This window comes from Trichoplusia ni, chromosome 10 (genome assembly GCF_003590095.1).
Source record: "Trichoplusia ni isolate ovarian cell line Hi5 chromosome 10, tn1, whole genome shotgun sequence".
Taxonomy (NCBI): Eukaryota; Metazoa; Arthropoda; class Insecta; order Lepidoptera; family Noctuidae; genus Trichoplusia; species Trichoplusia ni.
Genome location: NC_039487.1, coordinates 5176579 through 5200850, shown reverse-complemented (window position 1 = coordinate 5200850; position 24272 = coordinate 5176579). Strand labels below are relative to the sequence as shown.

At 33.9% G+C, this 24272-nt stretch overlaps 2 protein-coding genes across 2 annotated transcripts in view; one reads left to right on the top strand and one right to left on the bottom strand.

Annotated features, from left to right (window-relative positions):
- Positions 1 to 2118: 2118 nt before the first annotated feature.
- On the bottom strand, positions 2119 to 2868 carry LOC113498115 (protein lethal(2)essential for life-like). Its single transcript, XM_026878052.1, has one exon. The coding sequence runs from the start codon at positions 2738 to 2740 to the stop codon at positions 2210 to 2212; it is 531 nt and encodes a 176-aa protein (XP_026733853.1). The 5' UTR covers positions 2741 to 2868; the 3' UTR covers positions 2119 to 2209.
- Positions 2869 to 4963: 2095 nt separating this feature from the next.
- LOC113498282 (plastin-3) overlaps positions 4964 to 24272 on the top strand; it is a 53786-nt gene continuing 34477 nt past the window's right edge. The window contains exon 1 of the mRNA XM_026878237.1: positions 4964 to 5277. Within this exon, the coding sequence (XP_026734038.1) occupies positions 5215 to 5277 (63 nt within the window). The 5' untranslated portion in view covers positions 4964 to 5214. The remainder of the gene's footprint in view (positions 5278 to 24272) is intronic.

The following is a 24272-nucleotide window of genomic DNA, read 5'->3' as shown; positions in this document are numbered from 1 at the left end:
CTGCGTGTTGATTCTACATGAAGTCATGTTTGTATTATTCGATGAGTAACATGAGCCAGAAATGAATTTTACTAGATATTCTAGATAATAATAAAAAGCTTGCTATAAAATGTTTGTTTGTTGAATGTATTAATGTCAAGAATTAATGTATCAAACTGAAAGACTTTTTGTTGTCAGTTAATTTTAAGCTTGTCGGTTTTATAAGACAAAACTACAACCGATTACTTAGAGCGATAAACACGTTTGTGAAACCGCAGGCAATTAGGTTAACTATTTTAAAAATATGCTTAAGTTAAACGCCTATTTGAAGACAAATAGACCCTATGCTATCATATATTTAATATTTTCTGTACCTTGATGTACATTCAATGGAAATTGGAAACCTTCATTTATGTTTTCTTTTTTTAGTTGAGTCATGCCACTGTGGTGCTACAGCAGCGCCACTAAGTCTTCATACAATTCCTCGAAGTGCAGCAGTAGCGCCACCACCGACACATTGATAGGTCTGTTGGTCTAGTGGTTAGTGGCACTGACTGCTATAATGGAGGCCGCGGGTTTGATTCCCACCTAAGACAAGTGCGTTAATGTAATTTGACAATGTGTATGTATTTAGACCTTTGTTTCTCGGTGGCATGGCAGGGGGATAGATATTTAATGAAATACTTGATTATAACTCATTATCGTTTAATATTAACAGAAACATCGGTCTAGACAATTTTCCCAACAAAGAAAATAGGCGAAGAACACATTTTCTAACATCTTCCAGTCTGGTAATCCTTGAAGCCACGCTTTTTACACCACGATCGCTAATTGCGTTCTAACAATTAATAACTCTCTTGACAACTTGAAAACTTAATTATATACTTGATAATTTAGCATCCCGTTTGATATTTACCAACATGCCAGTATCGACACGGATTGTAGAGGTTGCAACCTATTAACGGAAATGAGGTTTTAATACCAATTATTTACCGATGATTACGAGTCATCTTTGAGAAGAAATAATACCAATTAAAATTGTGTCATAATTTTGTTTAGGCACTAAAAAAAGGCAATCAGTCTTGCTGTGTATTTTTATGCAAATACTAATTAAATAAATAAACGACTAAAACATTTCAGTGGGTCATTTGATTCGGTTGTATTTATTGTTGTTTTTAATTGTTTTTTTAATCGAGTTTATTTTTTTATACAAAAAGACACATCAAGATTATTTACCTTTATTAAGTGCCTACTTTACCTTACCTTAATCAATGGAGTATACCTTAGTAAGTTTTTGTCCTCATCTATTTTTAGATTGATGCTTCGATTTTTGCTAGAAAAAATAATGCAGGTAGATATGTATTATTTTTTGCAACAACAGATGATCATACCGCTCTTGTAATGGAAGTTTATACTTAGCAAGCTTATCGAACATGCAAAAGCACACCTGGGCCCCAATTCTATTTACAATGGCCGATGAATGACTGGCAATTGAATTGAACTCGCACTATTTGTAATATTCTAAGCATTTTTCTAACATAATAATTTGAAATTCAGTATACCCTAGTAACACTCATGGTCAATGAATTTCTAATAAATGTATTCGCAAAATGCTTATGACAATAAGAAGAAGAATAGTTTCAAATTTAATCCAACTGCCATTCATTTATCGGCCGTTGTAAATTGCAGAATCGGGGCCCTGCAATGGTGCCCAAGCGTAAAACCAACTGAGGGTAGCTAAATTAATGCAATTAATTGACTCGTTTATGCCTATAATATTATCCATAGTACCTATTTGTGTTATATATTACCGTGACTGGACTGAAGTCTAGTGATTTAACGGGCCCCGACTGTTACAGGTCGCGGATTCGATTCGCAGCCAGGACAACTGTTTCATGGGATGAACACTTTCCGATACGTAGTTAAATCGTTCTGATTTGTGGGTCCTATCTTGTCTTATATTTTTTTACACATGTTGATAACAAAGACTTGTGATTGATAAAAATGTGTGTATCTATACAGAAGTACATTTATCAGTTGTGTAGTACTAATACAAAATTTGCTTAGATTGAGACCTAGAGGAGCGCTGTGTGTAAGTTGTTTACTAATTTAGGTTTAATATCAATAAAACAACAGACATAATACTTCCAGGTATTTATTAGATAACTTAAAAACAATCAGTCTTAACTCATAGAGAGGAATGGCAAAATAAACAAGACGAGATCACTAATTACTTGTCACCGTTGGCCTGGTCTTTCACCTCCTTACGCACAGGTCCGGTCTGGGCGATTGGCACCTTGCGTTCACCTTGCACTGAGGGTGGCACCTTCCTAGGAGCGGTCACAGTCAGCACACCGTCTGAAGAAAGCCTCGATTCCACATTCTCAGGAACACAGCCGTCCGGTAAAGCGTATCGTCGCGTAAACTGACGAGCAATATACCCGTGCTGGTCCTTCTTCTCCTCATGTTTTCCCTCAACGACGATGTATCCATCAGCTGTCTTCACAGATATTTCTTCAGGCGCAAAGTGTTGCACGTCCAGGTTAACTTGGAACTTGTCTCTGTCAGACTTGATGCTGGAGCCGAGGTCCCGTGCCGTGGCGGCGAGGTGACGCCAGGGCCTGTAGTACTCCCTGCTCATCAACGGCCCACCGGCGACGTGCAGGAGGTCGTCAGGAGTCAGCCCCAAGCCGAAATGCTGGTCCATAAGACGCCGAGGACGCTCCAACTCGTAGTCAAACAATAACGGTAGCAGCGACATATTTCTCAACTTGTTTTCAACGCTCTTGAATCAATAACTTCAGCTCTTGTAAGAGTTCGCAGAGAATTTCTTCTCGGAATTGCTTTGTAGCGTTCGTTTGTTCAATTTCAAATGATGACGGTCGGCGCGCGCATTGCGCTTATAAACGAAAGCGCCATCTACTAGAATATAGTCGAATGTTCTCGATTGCAGGGGAGCTCAAGCTTGTGGGCTAAAAGGAGCAGGCTATTGTAGTTTGTAAGCACAGTATTTTTTGTTTATTCTTAACACTTTGCTTTTGTCTTAAAACAATTTTATTTTATAGCATCAAATTGTTTGCCATTTTCTTTGTGTACGATAGTGGATATAGAAATTGAATTAAATAATAGAAATAAAATGTTATAAAAAGCGATGTTACAAGTAAAAAATATATGACGCATATTTTTTTGATGTTAATTAAACAGTAATAAATATTTTACAAATATAAAATTATCAATATAGATTATCTATAATTATAAATTACAAAAGAATCATGCATGATTTTCGACCGCAAAATACAAATTAATCTAGTAACTAGTTGCTGCCGGCATATCAGCTGTTCTGGTATGCGACGATATGAGACCGGGTGGTATTACTTCGAGCTTTCGACTGATCTTCATTCGAAATAGTAATCTAGTTGGTAGTTACTTCTTCGAGCCGTTTGGGTTTGATATTTTAGGGGCGAGGGCCAAAACGCTTATTCAAGACCTGGCAAAGCGTCTTGTTAACACTTCCCGTGACACAAAGGCCAGTGTTACCTTTGCACAAAGGCTAAGCATTGCCATTCAAAAATGCCGCCAGCCTTGTAGGCTCACTCTCAGCCGGCAATGATGCGGATTACCTTTTTGATGGCTTTTTAAATTACTGTTTTACTTAATGTATTCACCTTAAGCGTAAATATAATGAAACAGGTTCGTAAATATTTTATCAATTTTTAACTACTATTTTTATTGTATACAAAAATGAAAATATTTTTTACAATTATTTAAAGTTAAATAGAAATAACTTAATATATAAGATATATTAACACTTTAATATATCTACTAGCTAAAAACAATTAAGTATTTTACTCGGAACTAAACTTAGTAAAGTAATTACCTGATTTTCATCGTTACCTACTCTTGGCTTGAGCTCCCCTGAATAGAACTTTATAGAACATTCGAAATCTTCGAAAACTGAGAATAATGTTCTAGAATATTCTTTGCCATCTATTGGTGAGTAGCAAAACTACTTGCAAAGAAGAGCGACACCAACTGTACCTACTTCAAACTTTTGAACCATTTGACGCTAGATGGCGTTAAATTACGTGAAAGTCAAAAACTCTTCATAGACAATACGTTGTCTATGGCCCTTAATTGTAAATTTACAGTAAAGTAACATAATTCCTTTGAATTCATAGAAATAATATTTGGGAACTAAAAAATTATAAGTTGTATTTGTTTTGCCAAAATCTAATTTTTAACATTTTTTTATTTTATACTGTGGCAGCATTGTTAAAACCAGTAACGCTCAACAATAGTGAAGCGATATCACATCCATAAATTGTATCGATTTATTTACTTTAACTTGTTTGTTATTAATTTTTTGCTACTCAAACTTTTGTATTCATTACACATACTCATTATATATTTATTTTATCTAATTGCAATTTAAATTATTTACATATAACTTCAACACAGTGTCATAGCGTTCTAAATTAAATAAGCGTAATGTTTATTAGTCAGATTAATACTACTGAATTTGATTTCTACTTTCAGATAGGGAAATGCCAAAAAATCCAAATCAAGAAAATCGATGCTTTGTTTAGGATGCGCTTTTGGCAAGAACTCAATAAGGTATAAATATTTCCGTTAGCTACTTAATACAGAGCCCTATGGTTGGTAAAACAGTAAAACTCAAAAACTATGCTAGTTTTAGTTTAGGTTCCACTTGTATGACATGCTGATGAGTTAAAGTTAATTTTCAGTTAATAATCTTAAAAAGATTTTATATTTTTTTCTATTGGTATGATTGTGTGTTTTTCTTTGTTATAACTAAAAAAAAATACTTTTACACCCGAGTTCGGCAAATGTGGCTCAACTATATATGTCAAACACCATTTTGTAACCATATTTCCAAAAATAATGTCTTCGTCTCTAAGTCTTATCGATATCGGCACAAAGAACTTGTCGACAAACGCACACACCACACCACCTCTGCGCAGCACTCAGCAGTGGTCGTTTGACTTGACGTATTTATAATTTGCACTCGCTTCATCATATCGTGCTGCGAGACGGTGTGGTAAAAATTCAAGTGCGTATCCTTCGCCAAAACTAGTTGTCGAGTGCTGTGATTTTTATAACAATATTTTTATATTTACATCGCTAGTACATAAGTGAACTGTGAAAAGAGCGTTTTTTTAACACACGTTAATTTTTTGATGTGATCCTTGTTTTTGTGATTTTATAAGTGTGACGATGGCAGATAATTCGAAATTGACCGACGAAGAGAGGACTGAGATCAGGGAGCAGTTTGAACAGGTAAGATTAAGAGTATTAATACAGATAGTCTTAAGTTTTATCGAAATTTGTCAGTCGGCGTTTCGGCGTGCCGACCTCCGCATTGCTTAGTTGTAGGTAGGTAGGTATATAGGTATATATTATTTTGCAATATTCGCTGTACAAGGAATGCTAGCGTACGCGTTTTAACGTGTGTTTTTCGAGGCCGCGTGTGGTCCGCCTTGGTTGACTCAATGACTACGAACACAACCGGCGATATGTTATATTAGTTATGTTTAGGATTCTTAGTAGAATCTGGTCTGTGATTTTGTAATAATGTTTTTTACTTTACTATAACCTGCCTACTATAAAATCAATTCATTTATTTTATAAGCAACTGATAGAAAAACAGGAAAATGTTAAACCTAATCAAACTTTAACACTATCCGGTTAAATCTCATATTACTATTGTATAAATTTATTAAAACACTATTAACCTCAGATAAATACAAAACTTGATTGATTCAGCCCGTAACATAATCTTTAAACATGAATCTAGTCATAACAAATTGTTGTTTAATTCATTTATCTGTTGCATTTATAATGGCTACTCTTATTGAGAGTATTTAACATTGCAGTGATAAGAACATGACGGCCAGTGATAATGTTCTATCAATACTTTAGATAAATCAAGATATAATGTGTTACTAGAATTATTGGTAATACGTCATGTTGTTTCTACTGTTAAGGCTTGTTTGGCATTAAAATGATTCATTTTACTGTAACTCCTTGGGGGAGTGTTTCATCTAAAAGAACACTTATGCATTGAGTGTTCAGATATTCAAGATCATAATTATGTAACTATGTTAAAAATTAATGTTTTTACATTCTTAGATCAAAACTACATTGTCACTGAGCTTTCCTACCTTCGAACAACCCTTTTAAGTGTTTAATAGCCTTAGAAATATCCACAATATCATTTGTGGTCCATTTCTTTAGCAGACAAGTAACACACATGTCATTAAGACAAACGCAACTCATTATGCACACTTGCATACAGCATTACCATACTTATAAGATAGAATATTTTATTAACACAATTAGTATGAAGAATTTTACAATAATGCCGACTTATTAGTCATGCGGATTGGAGCGGCGCTTTGCATGCTAACTATTAAATGGTAATGTTGTATGTGATGAAACTTCAATTGTTTTCAATTGCTTGCAATAGTTTAACTATCACTATTACTTATAGACTTTCAGTATTAAATTGTGTTGTTCATAGATTTCATTGTTAAGTATCTTTTTCCTGTGATTTGGCTTGCAAAGTTGTTTATGGCTGTTATAAATGTTATGCATTCAATATAATGTAGCCTTTATGTTAAACCATGATGTTAGGTACCTCTATACCGAACTTAACACCAAACACAATAACATTTTGTTACAAATAATGTAACAAAATTTCATGGTGATATTTATAGTTTCAAAACTGTATTTTGCTATTTTTGCTTTACTCCCTGAATATGAAAATATATTTCCTTAATGCTGTCGACATAGAATCAGTTAAATGACATTTTACACATTTCATAATAAAGTATTGTTATTTCATACTTTCTAATTAGTTAATAATAAGTCTAACTAGTAATATCATATTATATATTATAGATTCTAATAGAAATAACAATTTAATGATAGTTCGGAAGTGATTATCTTAATCAGATTGTAATGACTTGTGAAAATAATTAGATGTAATATAGAATGACTCATAATTTTTAAGTGCATTTTATAATTGTTTCCTATTATTGGGTAATTCTAATGTCATTGTATCACAAACTGCTTTAGTTAATATTTTTTTAACCATACTGTCATCTAGTTTCTGATATAAATTATATAAAGATAACCATAAATGTTTTTGGTTATAACCCCATAAGATTGTCATTATGAAACCCCATAACTTCTAACAGTGTTCAAAGGTTCAAATTGACTAAAAAACACCCACTTGAAATGTAAGCTTTGTGAGTTTTTGACATGAATCTTACACTGTAACTATACACTACTTCAAATAGAAAATATTTCCTTTATTTCCATAATCTTACCCCCTTACTACTACTTAGTAGCTCCTCTAAAATAAAGTCAAGTGCATTAATCAATGCCAGCCAAGTGGTCTCTGAAGGTTATAGTAAATGTTAGCATTATTAAGCACTGGTATCAGTAACTGTGCATATCACACTTGAAATTATCCTGTTTAGTTATTTTTTAAGACCACCTCTTAAACACTTCTTGAGAGAAATAGCTATGAAGAAGATAAGGCCAATCAGGAAACATTGTATCTCTCCAGAAAAAAAGATTTAATTAAAGCACAATTTTATTAGGTATTTTTGACAATATGTATGAAATTATCAGTATAAGTGAGTATTTATCAAATAATACATTCTACCAAACACCCATTTTGTATATTACATATGTTATTACTCTACAACACATACTAGTAAATTATTAAGGACTAATTACACAGGTCAAATCTTCGTCAATCTATTTGAAATGCTAACTTTAATAAACGAACATACTGTTTAAAACATTAATATTCAGAAAACTATCTCAAAACTTCTTCTCTCCGTCAGTATGAAGTAGAAACGGCGCTTAACAAACACAGCATAGCACGTCACTATGCAAAATTACATGATTATCATTCAGTTTCAATGTAAACTTGTCGCGTTTAGCGAAAACAGTAGCAAAGAATGCTTAACCCAACAGATAAATAGATTTAACATGCCTCATTTAAGCAGACAATATCTCGACCGATTACACACACTTAGTCATACATATAACTTATGTAAAATATCACGAAGACACGTCAGTAGTTACCCAACAGGCAATTTTGTTCACATGTGTTTTAGTATTCAAAACATGTTGATATTCGTTGCCTTGACATGTTTTGTCTACTACAAGCATCATGCTATGTGGAATAAGCAATGGGTAGACGTTTGCTTAACAAATGCTTAATTTTCAGAGGGTTTTCTTAGATGGGGTTTCCCTTCTGGTGTTGACGTTAAGGTATAATATTTTATGAAAGTGCCTTTTAGACACGCACTTCTTTAAATTTCAAGCTTTCAGCCAATTAAAAAAATATATTATACTATGTTTCACTGTATACATACCTACGTTAATATTTTTAAAGTTTAAATTACGTACATGTAATGATTTTCGCGTCTCTAGCCACCTTTTATCATTATTGTTATTTAAGCCAACTATATTATCGAAGTTTTGCATAGATAAGAGTTATATGCTATGAGTAAGTAGTAATTATTTCATAAATAAATTTTATTTGCATTTTTATCTTCACATTTATCGACCATATTGGCAAGCGATACCTACTCGTAATTGTTAATTTTAGTTTCAGATAATGATGTTGAAAACAGTAAAATTGATTATTTTAATTTAAATTGCCAGACTGACGCTACTATTATAGCTTCAAAGCCAATTCCCTAAAATTCGCAGTAAAAATGCGACATGCAGAGAATAAGTTAACAACATTTACCATCTGTCTACAAGAACTACGTACAGCAACATAATATGATGATGTTTTTTTTCACTGCCAAATTTAATATAGAGAGAAACGGACATTTTTAACGTCACTTGCTAATTACGGTTTTGTTTTGTTTCCAAGGCGTGCCTAGCACAGCCAGGCAGTATTGGTATAGTTTGATGTAGACACTACCTGAATAATTGCTAACTAATGGAAACGGGATACGATTTGACAAACCCATAATCATTATACATATCTTTTGTACAAAGAACTTCTTGTTTATTGCAGCATCTTACCGAAGTCTAGTCCTCCAAAGAGCAGCTGTGTCTGCTATTACTAAAGTATTTAGTAAACCTTATTACACAACGAAAATATTACAAAAACGACGACAATATATGAAGTATAATGCCCTGCCATCTAAGCATATAATTGTCGATAAACGTATTTCTTTAATGAGACAGAACAAGTTAATTAACCGCTGTTATTATCATGGGCAATCAATTAGAAAGGAGTTATTACATTAATGTACCTATCGATAGGTACCACACTACTTATTAGTTCTTTGTAATTGCTACATCAATGGCCAGGCCAGCGTAGTCGAAGGCAATGTTTATAGAATCTACAAAATGCCCTTTACAACACTTTTTCTTTTCTCTAAGAACCGACGACTCGAAGATGACGTGCAGCCTTCCTGGGATTGTGAGACAAACCAAACCGATATAGTTTTCGTCTGCTTAAGGGAACGGAGGAGTATCCCGGAATTTTTTGTTGATTGTTTTCCAGTGTAGACCTTTGACATCCGGTGGGTTGACATCTTCAGATTAAAGAAGAGTGCCTATCACTACTTAATCTGCTCTGCAGGATTGGGGCTTTCCTGTTGAGAATCGCAGTAATTTGCAGCGTCTTCCCGAAAGTAGTAGCAATACAGGCCTCTGGCAATAAAAAGTCCATAAGGTTTCCCCAAGTTACAAAAAGTATTAATCATCTATTTTACACGACAAAAGCACAAAATACCATTATCAATTCAATTGCCTAACAATAACTAATAAAATCCGACATCACCATAATACCTCGCTTCATTATTCATCAGTATACCCAGTTAGTTCTCATTAAGACTTAAGCACTCAAGATGAGAGATAACGTCGTTCTCGAAGTGGGTCAATTAATCAATCAGTGCTTATATGTTAACAGACTGCAGTTAGTGTCCCTTGACGTCCAATAGCAGGCCTCTTAATAGTAATGATAAGGCTGGGCTATTAATTACAATAATTGGTAAATACGTAGTTTTCTAGTATATTAGCAATACAGTTTGAAAAACAGTAGACTAATTATATTATTTAAAGTTAATTAAGATACAACACTTAGTATACTGTTAAATATGACTTACGTATAAAGATCAATTCAAAATGTCTACTGAAAAAAAATACTGACTAAGGGCAGAAACTTTCGATTAAAAAGTTTTATAGAGTCTGCTAAGTTCGATAAAGCTTCAAAGTCATGGCTTAATTAGATATTTTCATAAACAATTTCGTAATCAATTATAGTTTGAAAACTAAAATGTTGCAACAATTCCAGAAAGCTCTTATTATTGTTAAGAAAATAATTTCTGTAAGTAAATAAATTCTTATCAGACACTGTAATGCTTTTCTTATCAATACTATGGGTGGGTTTATAAACAAACTCTTAGTAAATATGTGGGAGGTAAAAACAGTAAGGTATCTAGTGCTCCGCCCCTGGTTTGCATGCTTAAAATTCTTCTTAATTTAACTTTGATAATATTAAAATTATAGTATTTTCTAACTACAAGAACGTACGACTTCAAATAAATGTTTTCTGGGAACAAATGACACCAATTTTACATTAGAAAAACGAAATAACAAAATTGTTTCATCCAGTCTGAAGTTCTGAGTTAGCAGACATAAAAAAAGTACAAACGAATTGAGAACCTCCACCTTTTTGAAGTCGGTTAATAATATCTTAACATCTATATCGATAAAAAAGCTCTTTGAAAAATCTCCATTACCCGAATCTTTTATCCTCGTCCATCAGATGGATGAAGCTGAACATACATTTAAAAATTACAAGAGATTGCAACACAGGCACGAATCGTTAGAAAAAAATGTGTATCTCAACGAAGAAAGTTAACGTAGTCTCTTGCAAAGGGGTCTTAAAAGTTAACTGAAACACAGACACGCGAAAATCCACTTTGCTTTACTGTATATCTATAGATAAATGCGGGAGACGTGACGAAATGAGCTCGGCTTAACGTAAACAAGTTACATGGTGTACTTGCTAACATAAACCAATACCAAACCTTATAGATAAACCTATGTTAATACTATCTTCCTTTGATGTGTAATGTACTTTAACTTCAGTGAATATTACACGTATGAAATGTGAATGATCTTTGTATTAGCTGTATCAAATAGATTTCTCGTTAGAAGCACTAAACTAAAAAGTTCATTTTTATTTTGGGTGCTGCAATCGGATATGGTTTTCAGTAGTCCTTTTTGGTGAATACAACCTTAGGTGCGATTGGTATTATTTATTTATTTATTAAACCGTGGAGACTTACTGCTTAAAAGATAAAACTTAATAAATAAACAACTACTTATAGTTGACAAAAAGCCAATTACAAGTCTTCACGTGTAGAATTAAGTTTTTTCTTCATTATTCTAATTAAGAAAAAACCTTTAAAAAACAGGACCTTTTTCTAATACTATTGAGGCGCATTTATGTCCTTCGTAAATTTTCCTCACCGTCACCATCAAAAGTACTTTAAAAGTAATTAACATATTTGTGTATGGAGTAAATTATGCATGCAATTAATTAATAGATTAAAATTCTCGTTTTATTAAAGTTAACTGGGTCACTCATGTCATGTTAGCTGTACGGCGATGTGGTCGCTTGTGGCTTGAATACATAATTATTTTGACATAAATGTCACTTGTTTACCTATTAGGTGTAATGTAATAGCAAAAGCTGTAAATATTCTGTGGTAATTATTTAATTAGAAAAGGAAGGATTCATTTGTGAACATTCTGTAATACCCCCAGCAGAGAATGTTAGATAATGATCATAAATACCGTGTACTATTAAAATACTCTATTTCTTAAACGTGCTACTGCTATCCGCCTAAAAGGACCAAATGATAGATATATTAGTTTAAAAACAAATTATAACAATTGCATTGTTCTTACCGTGGCTAAAAATAAAAACGCCAAAGTTTCTGCTCCTATGACCTTGATTGTATGGACAAGACCTTCCTTAAAATCTTGATAGCAGAAGCAATACGGAATAAAGACATTTAAGCCCAAGGTCTTAAAAAGGAAGTAGTAAAAGGTGTCCAAAATTTCGCCATGTCCCATAAACTTTATGAAATAATCGTTTTCATCTTGGGCACGGTCTCGAGAACATATTTTGACCTTTACATTTCGTTCTCAGTTCCTGTGTGACTCATTGCCCTCAAAATTATTATTATGCTACGTGTTTTCGTTTCTGGTTGTTGAGGGCCTTTGCCGCAGATATGTAAACAAATCTATTTTTGGTATTGTTTGAGTTTATCTTTTTTAAACACATCCACAGTTATAGACACGACTGTTTTTACTTTGGCTTGGGTTTAACCTAGAACTTCTTCGTGACCAGTTCGGCCTTCAATCTGGAAAGGATTAACATCAAGTCTAGCTAACGAAGAAGACTAAAATATTTTTCATTTAATTCCGAAACCACTTGAATGGAAAAGTTTACCAAAAATATCATGCATTTGTGGTCTCAACATTTTAGATTCGAAAGCATTTCGTATTTCATGATAATTTCTAAAATATTCCAAGCAGTTTCAACTTTAAAGATTTATTTCGAACTACAATGTCTGAATCTTTGTTTTTAATTGCATCCTTAGATAATTAGTACTCTTTATTTGCTCACATAAACACGACACACCGTAGGTCGTTGTGCATCGGCCTTGGGCGAAGAATGTGGTCGCAATATCGTTTCTATTTTCAGCTTTATGACGTAAGAATTAAGGTCTAATAAGGTCTGCAGTTTTTTCCATCTAGCTGGTTAGCGCACCTATGTAGGTGTTTATCTGTTGAATGCGTCGCTCTAAGTTAAATAATACAACGTTAAGGACTATTGTGGTCTAGAACAGGCTGGGTGTGTCAGCTTTTTCTTATTATATTTTTTAGAATAACGTCTAGTCTGACCAAGAAACTCTTAAAAGAATAAACAACGTGAAGTTTAAAAAGAAAAATTGCCAATCTCTCTTTTAAACATGCAGTTTACAAATCATGTAGTTCATAGCATACCTCATAGTTTCTTCAGCCACCATATTTGTATTTGTATATTTAACATTTGTATTTAATCTCACTTCACCATCTCATCACTACATTCGCAGTTTAAAACCAATCATCGACCCACCAGCCAGCCAGAACCCACCCTCTTCACGAAGTGTCCGAATAAAGGCGATATGTTCTGACATAGTTTGACCTGTTAGGTACCATTTTACGGTGGCTGGTATATTTTAAATGGCATTGACCGCTTGCTCTCGACGGCTGAATGGTCATAGTGGCTAACCAACGTGACTTAACTATGCTCTTGATCTTATTAAGCATTGACATACTCGAAATTTTTATAATCTAAATTGCTTTAACCGGAGATTTTATAAAGCCTGACAGTTTTTTTTTGTTGTAGAATTAAGCTTAACTGGAAGCCAAGATTAATCCGTGAAAATTAATTGAAATGTTATTTTGTTTGTTCCTTCGAAACGAGATTTCAATTATAATTGTGTGGGTAAACGGTCCTTAGCTGGCAAAGGCCTCTGTCGACGCTCAACGCTTGCTTATTTATGGATTAGCAATTTAGATTCCATTTTGGAATCCAGGTTCGATGCTCTTCACCGATTGTCATTCACCAGATTGCGAATACCGCTTATTTACTTTCCTTGCGAATTGCGAATCGACAACATAATTTGGTCGGTTCCAAATAAATCGTTCGCTACAGTGACAGTATCACGCAACAATGCAAACTTTCATCTAACCAACTGCAGCGGTTACAAAACTATGATTCATACGATTACACGACAAAATAATGTTACCTGTAACACGCAACTGTGGAAAATGTTATTATCAAACTTATAGGTTATGGATCTTATGATTCACTATCGCAACTTGCAACTAGCCGTAACTGATTTTAATTGGTGACGTAAATAAAGACTAATAACTGTATGTTAATGGAGTACATTATTTTATTGATAAATGACTCATAATGCTCTTTGGAATCTGTGGTCGTGTAAAAATTGAATCACGTAGGCACTTGGGATCCGCCAAAGACTTAATAAAACGTCTAGACATTCTTTAAGGCTTAAAGAATCTTGAAAGTTGCTGCATTGCAGTAAGTTCTTTAGAAAAGGTGTTCAACAATGTAATATCTAAAATACTGTTGTTAGTTTCGTCACTTATGTATCTAGAGCAATTGGTTACTTGCAGAATTGATTGAGAATTATGAAGAGAAACGAAATCTTCAATTAAACTCGCGATTATATTTCGCCTTTCTAGGAACTTTGTGTCCTGTAAGTTGTTCTCTTTAAGGTTTTGAGTTCTATTATCACAATGATGCTGAATAGAGCTTTGTCTTAATTATTTGAATCCTTAGTTGACTTCAGGACATCCTTCAAGTATAATACTCTCGTGTTGATATACTTCGGCTTCTGTTACTATGGCTAAAAGATGTTATATTAAGAGTGTTGATCGCTTAATATTCCTTTCTCGATTCTTCCCCGTCATGCCTTCGAATCTTACGTACAAATATCGCATGATGCGTGCAACCACGGTTTTACTTTCCAATTAATTATTGAACACAGCCAAAGAACAGTGAAATTACAGTTTAATACTGATAAGTAAAGTATTGTGAAGTTGTGATAAGATTACTCGATACATTTTTGCTCTGCATTGTAACACGCTTTATTTTTTCACAGTTTTCATTCACGTTTCTGTGCGTGATTCTCGAGATATTTTCAATATGTTCACGCTAATAGAATAATTAAAGACTTGTTCTCTTTAAAACTTCTAGAAAATTACGATCTCATCTGTATGTGCTAAGCATTTTATGTTATCATAGAAATGCGTATTTTTATATCACTGATTGACCGGCCGATTTAATTTTATCGCTATTCGATTGATTAAGTATTAAGTGAATGTGGAAAATTCATCAAGCATATTTATTTCGTTGTGTCAAAAAATGTTATTCTTTGCAACGTTGCAGGCCGTAAATTTAAACGATATTAAATCTCTATGCATTGCTTGGCAGGTTGTAATAAACTTAATAACTGTCAAGCTATTTCTGTCTATGGAGCTTTAATTATTCAAGTGTAACTTATTGCACCTATAGGTCTTATGGACCATAAATATTATGCTGTTATTTTATGGCTTTTGATATTAATGGGATATGTGCTGTCAAATCTGTGTTTTATTGCAATACGAGGACCGATCAGAAATTACATTAAACTAGCTTTATTTTGCGCACGGCTCTGCCTACGCGAAGGTCGTGGTTAAAATATGCCTATGTCCTTTTTAGGATCCAAGGTCAACCCAAACCAACGGACAGACAAAAAGACAGACTCTAGCACGAAAAATTGTCGTGGATAAATCTGAAATCATATAGGTGTAGTTGTTATTAAACAGGTTCCACAAAAATCAGCTTCGTAACTTCTTAATAAAGTGTGAAAATAAATGGAAATTTCAACTATCTCCTTTTACGAAATCAGCCGGTTTCGGCGGCGAAATAACAAGTTTACCAACTGGATAGATAACAATGAGTCATTGTCACAGTTTCACCGTGTGACGTCATACCGGACAGAGCCGAGCGCCGACTGTAGTCAAATGGGGTTGAAATTAACGCGCTATTCAGTTGTTGCAAGGGGTTGAAAATCGATAGCACGTGCATTAAAGGGTTGAGTCCCTAGAAATGTTTTAATTTTTTCTATGAAATGAATGTGTGGGTATAATTATGGATTCATGAAATCATTGTGTTGTGAGTCTTGAATGGATTGTATTATTTTTATGTCTAACATTTAGCAATTTATTATCGAGTGTTGCTTTTTTTTTGAGGTTATAAGAAGAGATAAACATTTATTGGGGAAAAGTGACAGAAAAATTGGTGTCATCTATTTAATGGAGTTTCTTGACAGTTCTCCATAGGAATGGCATTTTTTAACCGTGCACCTAGAGTCATTATTGTAACGTTTTAAAAGTGCCTGAAAAACAGCCTATTCAATATGAAAACGTTTGATTCTGATTAGTGCATGATATGGTTATATTAATTTCTTGCAATTATGCTGATAACACATACCAATTATTAATTTGCTTTGTTACCATTATGGCTAATGTTTTCCATCTAACCTATACAATGATATTGTCTCGATATTCCAAGTAATACAACATGATAGAAACAAATGTTTGTGTAAGTCTGCATGTAAATTGATGGGTTGGCGTCTGGGTGGCAATTTGTTATGCGTTATACGGTCAAATGGTTGATAGCCAAGTTAACAGATACAAATGTTCTTTAGCCTGTTATAACGATGCAAGGCTGGTGTATGGATCTAAGTATGTTAAGGTTTTGTTATTTATTGTCCAGTGAGATAATAAATAAGTGTCTATTTACGTTTGTTACTGCGGTATAGGAGAGAAAATAGAAGATTTGGCATAGAAAACAAATGATCGAAATTAGCAAATGGGAAGTTGTGTCTTTTAGTTTGAAAAAGTTGGTTTTAAAAACTAAGGTTATGGACCAAAACTTCGAAAAAAAATTAAACAAAATAAATGATCATTAAATTTGAGTCAATCAGTGTGTGTGTCAATCAATTGCCTATATATATAACTTGTAATTTCAGATGTCACTATTATAATTTTATTTTTGTCAGTAATGTTCGTTATCTTCAAATACTTGCACTTATCGGTAATTAACTACTTAATTATAATTATCAATCATCCGATACAGCATTCCACAATAAGGTGACCAATATCTCAAGTCTAGACAATCTCCGGCTTTCAATTCGACTTTCCTTTAGATAAATCTCAAATAATCCTCAAACAAATCTTAAGACCACTCAACGACAGAATTAAGAGTTAAAGACGTCGTGTATTCGCGATTAAGCAAACAATTCGTGTAACTCACACAAAGAAAGTTCCTATTATCACAGTACTCACACTAAGCCATAAAATGTACAACGACTACCACAAAGTAATGTTATCGGTATTGTCAGAAAGAGATGACGCTCTATATCGTGTAGCGCTGTCACGCTCACACAGCTGCAATATTATTACATTGAGAGTTAGTGGTAGGTAGGCAGGTCAACACTCTATGAGTCATTGGCTAAAGGTAAGCTGATGGGTGCCCGTATATAAACTAACGCATTCCGGTGTTAAGTGGACGTAAACATACGTAGTCCGTATTGAATAGGTCGTACACATTTTACACGTGTTTAAAAGAATAATGCATGTGCGGAAATATTTATAATGTATGTTATTATTTGAACCGTGAGCTGTGCTGTACTATAGTGTTATAAACTCTACTGCAAATGTCTCTTCGTAAAATCTATTGCATGCATGACCTCTTTTACTCCTTTTAGGTTAGCGTTTTGCAAACATAACATTTTATATTTTATACAGAATGGAAAAGATATCTTCCCTGGGCGATTTACATTATCATCTTTTTTAGAAGAGTGCTTTAGTCTAGCTATAGAGGCAAGTTCCTTAACTATAAAAACGTATTAAAGCGATTAGCGTTTTTTTCAAGTTAGGCTACAAAGTAGCACTATCCCGTATCGCCCACCCAGCGCTCTCCTAAACACACATTAGCAAAGATTCTACTTTTTAAAACCACATTATATCCACCAACAACCACAGACAAAACAGTGCTCAATAAATCGCAACTTTCTCCTAATAGTGCCATTTATCAATAACAATGATTGCATTTGGTAAACAATTAGTTCGCAGCCAGTACAACATAAATCTCTTACAGCGCTTACGTAAAGGCCTGACATTATTACAAAGTACCCAACACCAGTCTTTGTTCCACTGTTCCTCGCAGATATAACCTCCTTTTTTGGGCAGCCTGCAACGTTAATTAAAATAAGTTAAGCCTGAATAACCGGCTGTGCCTTTGTTAAGCGCATTGCGCACTTTAAGTCGATCCCCTATTTGTAAGCATTTGCATTTTGAATAATACTTTCTTAATGTAGTCAGTTGTTTAGTAATTTTCCATTACATAATTTTAAGCCCGCCTCTTTCGCGTAATTGGCAATGTGTACTGAAATATTACTGATTATACAAGCTGCCTTAATAAACCTCTATACGGATACTCACCTAAAAAACTATAATTCTAAGAACCAAAAATCCACATCTGTTTACGATGAAACACAAAAACTTAACAATACTATTGGAAGTAGGAAATTCCAGGAATCGAAGCCTACGATGCCGTCACTACGGAAACGGTGCGCGTGCGCCGATCGACGTCGGATCATAAATAGCTCGACGGTTTTACTAGTACTTTACCTTTCGCCTTGTTTATCAAATGGTACAGTTATAACTGTAATCACTGCACACGTTTCTTTGAGTCAGATTGAATAATTGAGTTATTTGTACATTGTTTGTGATCATATGACTCATGTGTACTTATGTGTTATGTGATTTGTGCTGTAAAATGTTATTAGTTACTACTTACTTAATTTCCATTAGTATCTATCGTTAATAGTACACTTGTTACCAGTCTTAAGTTGATGAATGCTTGAATTAAAATCCTCTGCTGACATTAACTGTAGCCCTTACAGCTTTTATCATTGGGCTGTTAAATGTGCGAAAAGGTGTTACCAAAGCCCTGAGAAAAGGTCACAAACTATCTCCAAAATATTCAATCAGGAACACCCAGATAAGTTTTCTTTAAAGTCAACAACTTCTTCATTGTAAATCAGACATTAGTTTCAACTTGGTTAAGACGTTACTCGTTAGTTTGTGTCTGAGGCACAGCGGGTACTCGGTACCTATAGGCTCGCAGTTTAGTCGTAAGTTACAGATAATATTTCAAACTAGACTCTAACGACTGCAGAAGTAAATTAATATAGACCATTTTGATAATGGAAAAGGAGTAAGTATTGAATATGAGGGAACTAAAAAGCAGTTTCAAAAATGCGTTGGGTCAAAAAAAAATGCTTTTTTTTCGGTTGTAACTGAAATCTTGTAATCATTCTGCAGCTGAAAGTTACCTGAAAAGACATCAAAACTAAAATGTAAATATTAAACCACTAGAGAATGCTTTTAAAAACAGCTTTCATCTATGTTAAAAAACCATAAACTTTAATAGAAAAGCAAAACTACAACCAAAACATGCACTTATCCCGATCAGAATATACAATATCGTAAACAACTTTCTGTCTGTCCGTTCGTCCGTAACGCTTTCTTCGCATCTTGTTAATCAGTGTGAGTCGCATCGTATAGATTTCATTAGCACTGTAACGATATGTATGACGTATGACGTATGAGTGGTTTCGAGATCAAAGATAGCTTGTTATTTGCCTTTATTAGCTAGAATAAGTTGTTATAATTTCTTTTTTAACGTTTGCCTTGGTTTTGAGTGTGGTTTACTCGTACTTATATTTTGTTGGTGCTTAATAAATGGGCTGTGTACTACTTACTTATGTGCTTTCTTCTAATTTAGCCGTGTACGACTCGAACATTGTGATGTAATGTACAATATAACTTGATCTGCTTATTTTTTAATGAAAATGAAATAAGATATAAAGATTTTCCTCTCGAAAATACAGACATGCAAGAACATTGGATAGCTAATATGGGGGTCCGCTTCCAATCTCAAAGGATTCAACCTAATACTATTATTTTTATAAAGACACTACTCTACTATGTTTTCATGACCTTTTTCCCGGGTAATACAAACACCTTGCTAAGACCAGTCTAAAGATTTATGCTACGCTTTACACAGAATACTAAGTTATAAGAAAGCACCAAATGACCCAGTTCATTGAAAAAAGATATACCGTTTATTCTAAGAAAATCTCAGTTCTTTTCAATACTCACCTATATTTATATTATTGAATAATTTTCTAATAATTATATATCAGTATTTATGAATCAACCGGGATTTACCGGGATCTACAGCCTGATGCGGTTTTCTAATACATGGAAACACATTTATACTACATACTAATACTTAACACATTATGAATTGCCATTGTGTTAAGTTCATTGTGATTTGTGACATTACATTAGTCATAATTCAATGGGCCGTCCCTTCGTCCCTATATGGTCTTTATTGAGTCATTCTGTCGATACGGCTATATGCGCATACGTCAATAAAGTGCATTTATCAGTTATTTCCTATTGGTAATCTTTTGTAAATGTAAAGAGAAATATTTACATTCAATCTTTGAAACCCTAGTTCACACCTTTGTTTAGTCCTAGCTACCGCATTAGGTTAAGTAACCTGTAATGGTAGATTAGTGTGATAATTAAATAAATAAATAAATAAATTTATAGTTGTTAAATATAGTTTTATAAGGCGATACAAGCATGTAATAAAATAATGCACGGATAGCTGATTGGTATAGGTTAACCCGCAATACAGCCTGTTCACTGTGTAACGTGTCGCGGGGTCGATCCCCGTCTAGGACAAGTATGTGTGTGATCCATGAATGCTTGTTCTTAGTTTGTCTCGATTAATTTAAATGCCTGTGAAACCCGCGATTTTTATGTTTGTGAAACCCGTCGCGATACAAGGACTTATTTCCTTAGAATATCAGACTTTAAAAAAAATATGCTTTATTAATTGGTAGCACTAGCTTTGACTACGCTTTATCCAACACCATGTAAGTACTATGGATATCTTTAACACGGCGATGTCAACGTGTCTGTTCTTCATATAGTAGCTTATAGACTCCTTTTTTATTGCAGCCCATAGCCTGCCATCCTTTTTCATGTGACTCATGATACCAGAATTACCGTTTAACATAATTGTAAATGGGTTAACAGTTTTATGTAAAAAAATGAAAGATAAAGGAAATCAAAATGATAATAATGACATTGTGATTTATTCACCTAAATCAACGCAGTGTCGTATCTTTAGACCGTAAAACAGTGTTAACCGTCGTAAAAATATTCTTTATTAAACGCGGTTATGATTCATGGTTATAATATCGCCATCACAGATCTAATAGAGTCATCTACGCATTGTCGGCGTCTATTAACTCCCTAATCGTTTTAGATATTATCTAGACATTCCGGAATGTTGCCGCCTATGAGTTAAAATGAAAAATGTTTCATATAAAATATCGAATTTAACAAGGGTTACATAGTGGTTTCTTAGGTTTACGCGAATGTTAGACATTGAAATGAAACTACTTTTACGGATTTTATCGCGGTTTAATTTTAGATTTTAGTTCCCGACGTTTCGAAACCTTTGCAGGTATCATGGTCACGGGCGGACTGACCATGATACCTAAAAAAGTAAAAAGGTAAAAGTAGTTTCATTTCTTAACAAGGGTTGTCAGGTCGCGTCTTTTAGTCGGATAGACCAGCCAGTTTAACCAGTTAAGTAAAGAGTACGACAAAATAGTTCGTGAAATACGTTTTTTTATCATGAATGAAATATAAATAAAATAGAATTCAGATACAAGCCAGATAAAGTTTTGTTTTGCCGGACCTACAATGCCTTACCATCTCAGATTTTATCCAGTCGCCTGGCAACCCTAACTACAACTTTAGTTTGTCGTCGACGTGTTAGATATTCCAGTCCTTAAGGTTTAATGTGACTATTTACTTGTGCTTAAATATTTTTTGGCTAATTTTTTAATTGATAATTACTGTTAATTACCAAAATTATAGGAACTCGTGTTGTATTCTGAATTTTATCAATATTCATAGGTATCATGATTTCAAATATAGCATGATTCTACATGATAATATATTATTAAATATCTACGTGAAATGTAGAACAAACAGCATGAATAGGTAATAATTACTGATATGTATGCATTCTTTCCCAACGTAGAAAGTATTGAGACTCACATTTTGATATCTACTTAAACATGTAGGTATTAAATTACCGCGGTTCAATAAAAAAAATGTGCTATAAAAATTAATATTATATTACTCGACTTCACAAGTAACAAAAAGTAATAAAATCAAAATATGTTACACACACAAGTACACACAAAAACTAAATTGTTGATTTAGCAATCTTTTGTGTACGCTGTTGCGAAGAAAATAACTCCACGCATCGCTTAGAATTAAGTTTTACATACAATGACCTAAAATACATGTTTTTGTATGTATGTATGTAAATACAGCTTTGATAACATATTGTTTCGCTCTTAGTACTTATCATTTGTATCCTGTAGCAGCTGCCAGCTTTAGATAAAGAGGTTTTTGGATTAATAATAGTTTAGCTCTCGATTTTCGGTCTGTAGAATAGCTAAACGAATGGACAATCTTATATAGTGGTCTGCTGTAGCGCTTAGATTAAAACTGATGCAGTAGAGACAGCTAAAACGACTACACGACTTGAAACTAATTAAAAATCCGACGTCTGATCTTCATCCAATAAATCTAATATATAAAATTCCTGTGTCACTATGTTACCGTACTCCTCCGAAACGGCTTAACCGTTTTTACCAAATTTTATATGCGTATTCAGTAGGTCTGAGAATCGGCTACTATCAATTTTTCATAACCCTAAGTGATGAGGGTTGTCCACCCTTAATATTTTGTCCCCTCTGTGATCATCGACTGTTAGGCGACACGTAGTTCGCCGGGACAGCTAGTGTATGTATATAACTCCTCACGATCAAAGCTCCCAAACTAACAGACACTTATTTATCTGCTGAAGGGCTAATGTAGGAAATAACAGGCGCACTTATCCTGCCCACGTCGATTCCACTCCAAGACACGTGTCTGTAAGTGCTTTGATGATAGGGTGTAGTTGAGTGGTCAGTCGTTGGATAACTTGACTTGATTTCATAGTACTAACGTTAAGGACGTTTATTAGGTTGAGTGCTAACAGCCTCCTCTTCCTAAAGGTCTATAAAATTGCTCTCCTTTTAAGCAGTTGTGCTAAAAGGATTTTTTAATAATGGTAATGTCTTGGTTTTTGGTCTGAGAGTTTTGGCCGAATAGTGCTTTGACTGAATATCGAATAGTGTTGCACATTAAATTGAATGGCAAAAGTTCTCGTTTTTTGGAATGTGAGTTGAATGTTTGTGAAACCCCTCGTGATACAAGGATTAAATAACTAGGTGCGGGAATTTATAAAAAAAAACTTTTAACCACATAAAAACCGTTTTCATGAACCAAAACCACTTAACCATTTACGTTTAATTGTGTGGTTATGATTCAAACAGTTGTCACTATCATGGTTGCAACCAAAAATAACGCAAAATGTAATATGCCAGTCCGTTACCACATCAGTTCAGGCAATTACAACGATATGACTATAATTATTGTACTGTAGGTACTGTTGATGAAACAGGAATATGATATCACAAAAGGTAAATAAATAATGTTTAATCGAAAATGTTTATCGTATATTAAATTGAATAGTATTCTATCTAATTTAATGTAAAATGTAATTTAAAATTGGATCAGCGACTTTCTGACATACAGCAGTCATCATTATCAGCCCGGAATAATCCACTTCTGGGCATAGGTCTCCCTTCGTTTACGCCATTCTCCATTGTTTCTTGCCCGTAGAATTAATCCTATTCCCACGACAATCATAAACAGGACTAGCTCGTTTTTTTCTCATTCATGTATTTTTCTTCAACCTCAGACCATCTTGAAAGTGTCCTTGTATTGTATTGTGAGTTTGTGACCAACATTCTACAAAAAGTGTACTGTATACCAAAATGGTTCTAATTTAACTTGGTTTTACGTGACAGGTGAAACTAAAAAATAACTTCGGACTACATTACTGAAATCTAAATTAATACAATTAGTGTTTCCTGTTTAAACAAAGGTAATTCGGTTATTGTGTAACTTGACACTGTCTGGTACAGAAGCCGTATTAAAATGAAACTGAAAGTTTTGACTGTTGAAGTTGGCTGTAACTGGAGTATACGAGAAATAAATTCGTTTAACTGAAGGGTGGGCAAACATGGTGCTTTCCAATGTAATTTGACCTTCAAAAAGTGCTACTCAGTATTCAGTAGCCTAATTTGAATAAATTACTTTTGATTTGATTAGATAATAACCTACATTCCAGGTAGATTCTAGAGATTACGAAAAAAACGCATGGAAAAAAAATATAAAAGTTCTTCAGTAAAAAGCAATGTTACTATCACTATGTAAAGCAGACAGCTGTGATATGGGTGGTGAAAGATCGAAGTGGAAGTGCGAACATTTTGGAGCCGTAGAAAATGCGATTACATAGCCGTAGGCTCAGACAGGTCTGAGCGATTCAGACAGGGGTGAGAAAGTGTTCGATTTGAAATACCTACGTAGATTCGTAAATC

What these genes read in the sequence shown, in the direction of transcription:
- LOC113498115 (XM_026878052.1), bottom strand. Translation starts at nt 2,740, where the DNA reads ATGTCGCTGCTACCGTTATTGTTTGACTACGAGTTGGAGCGTCCTCGG.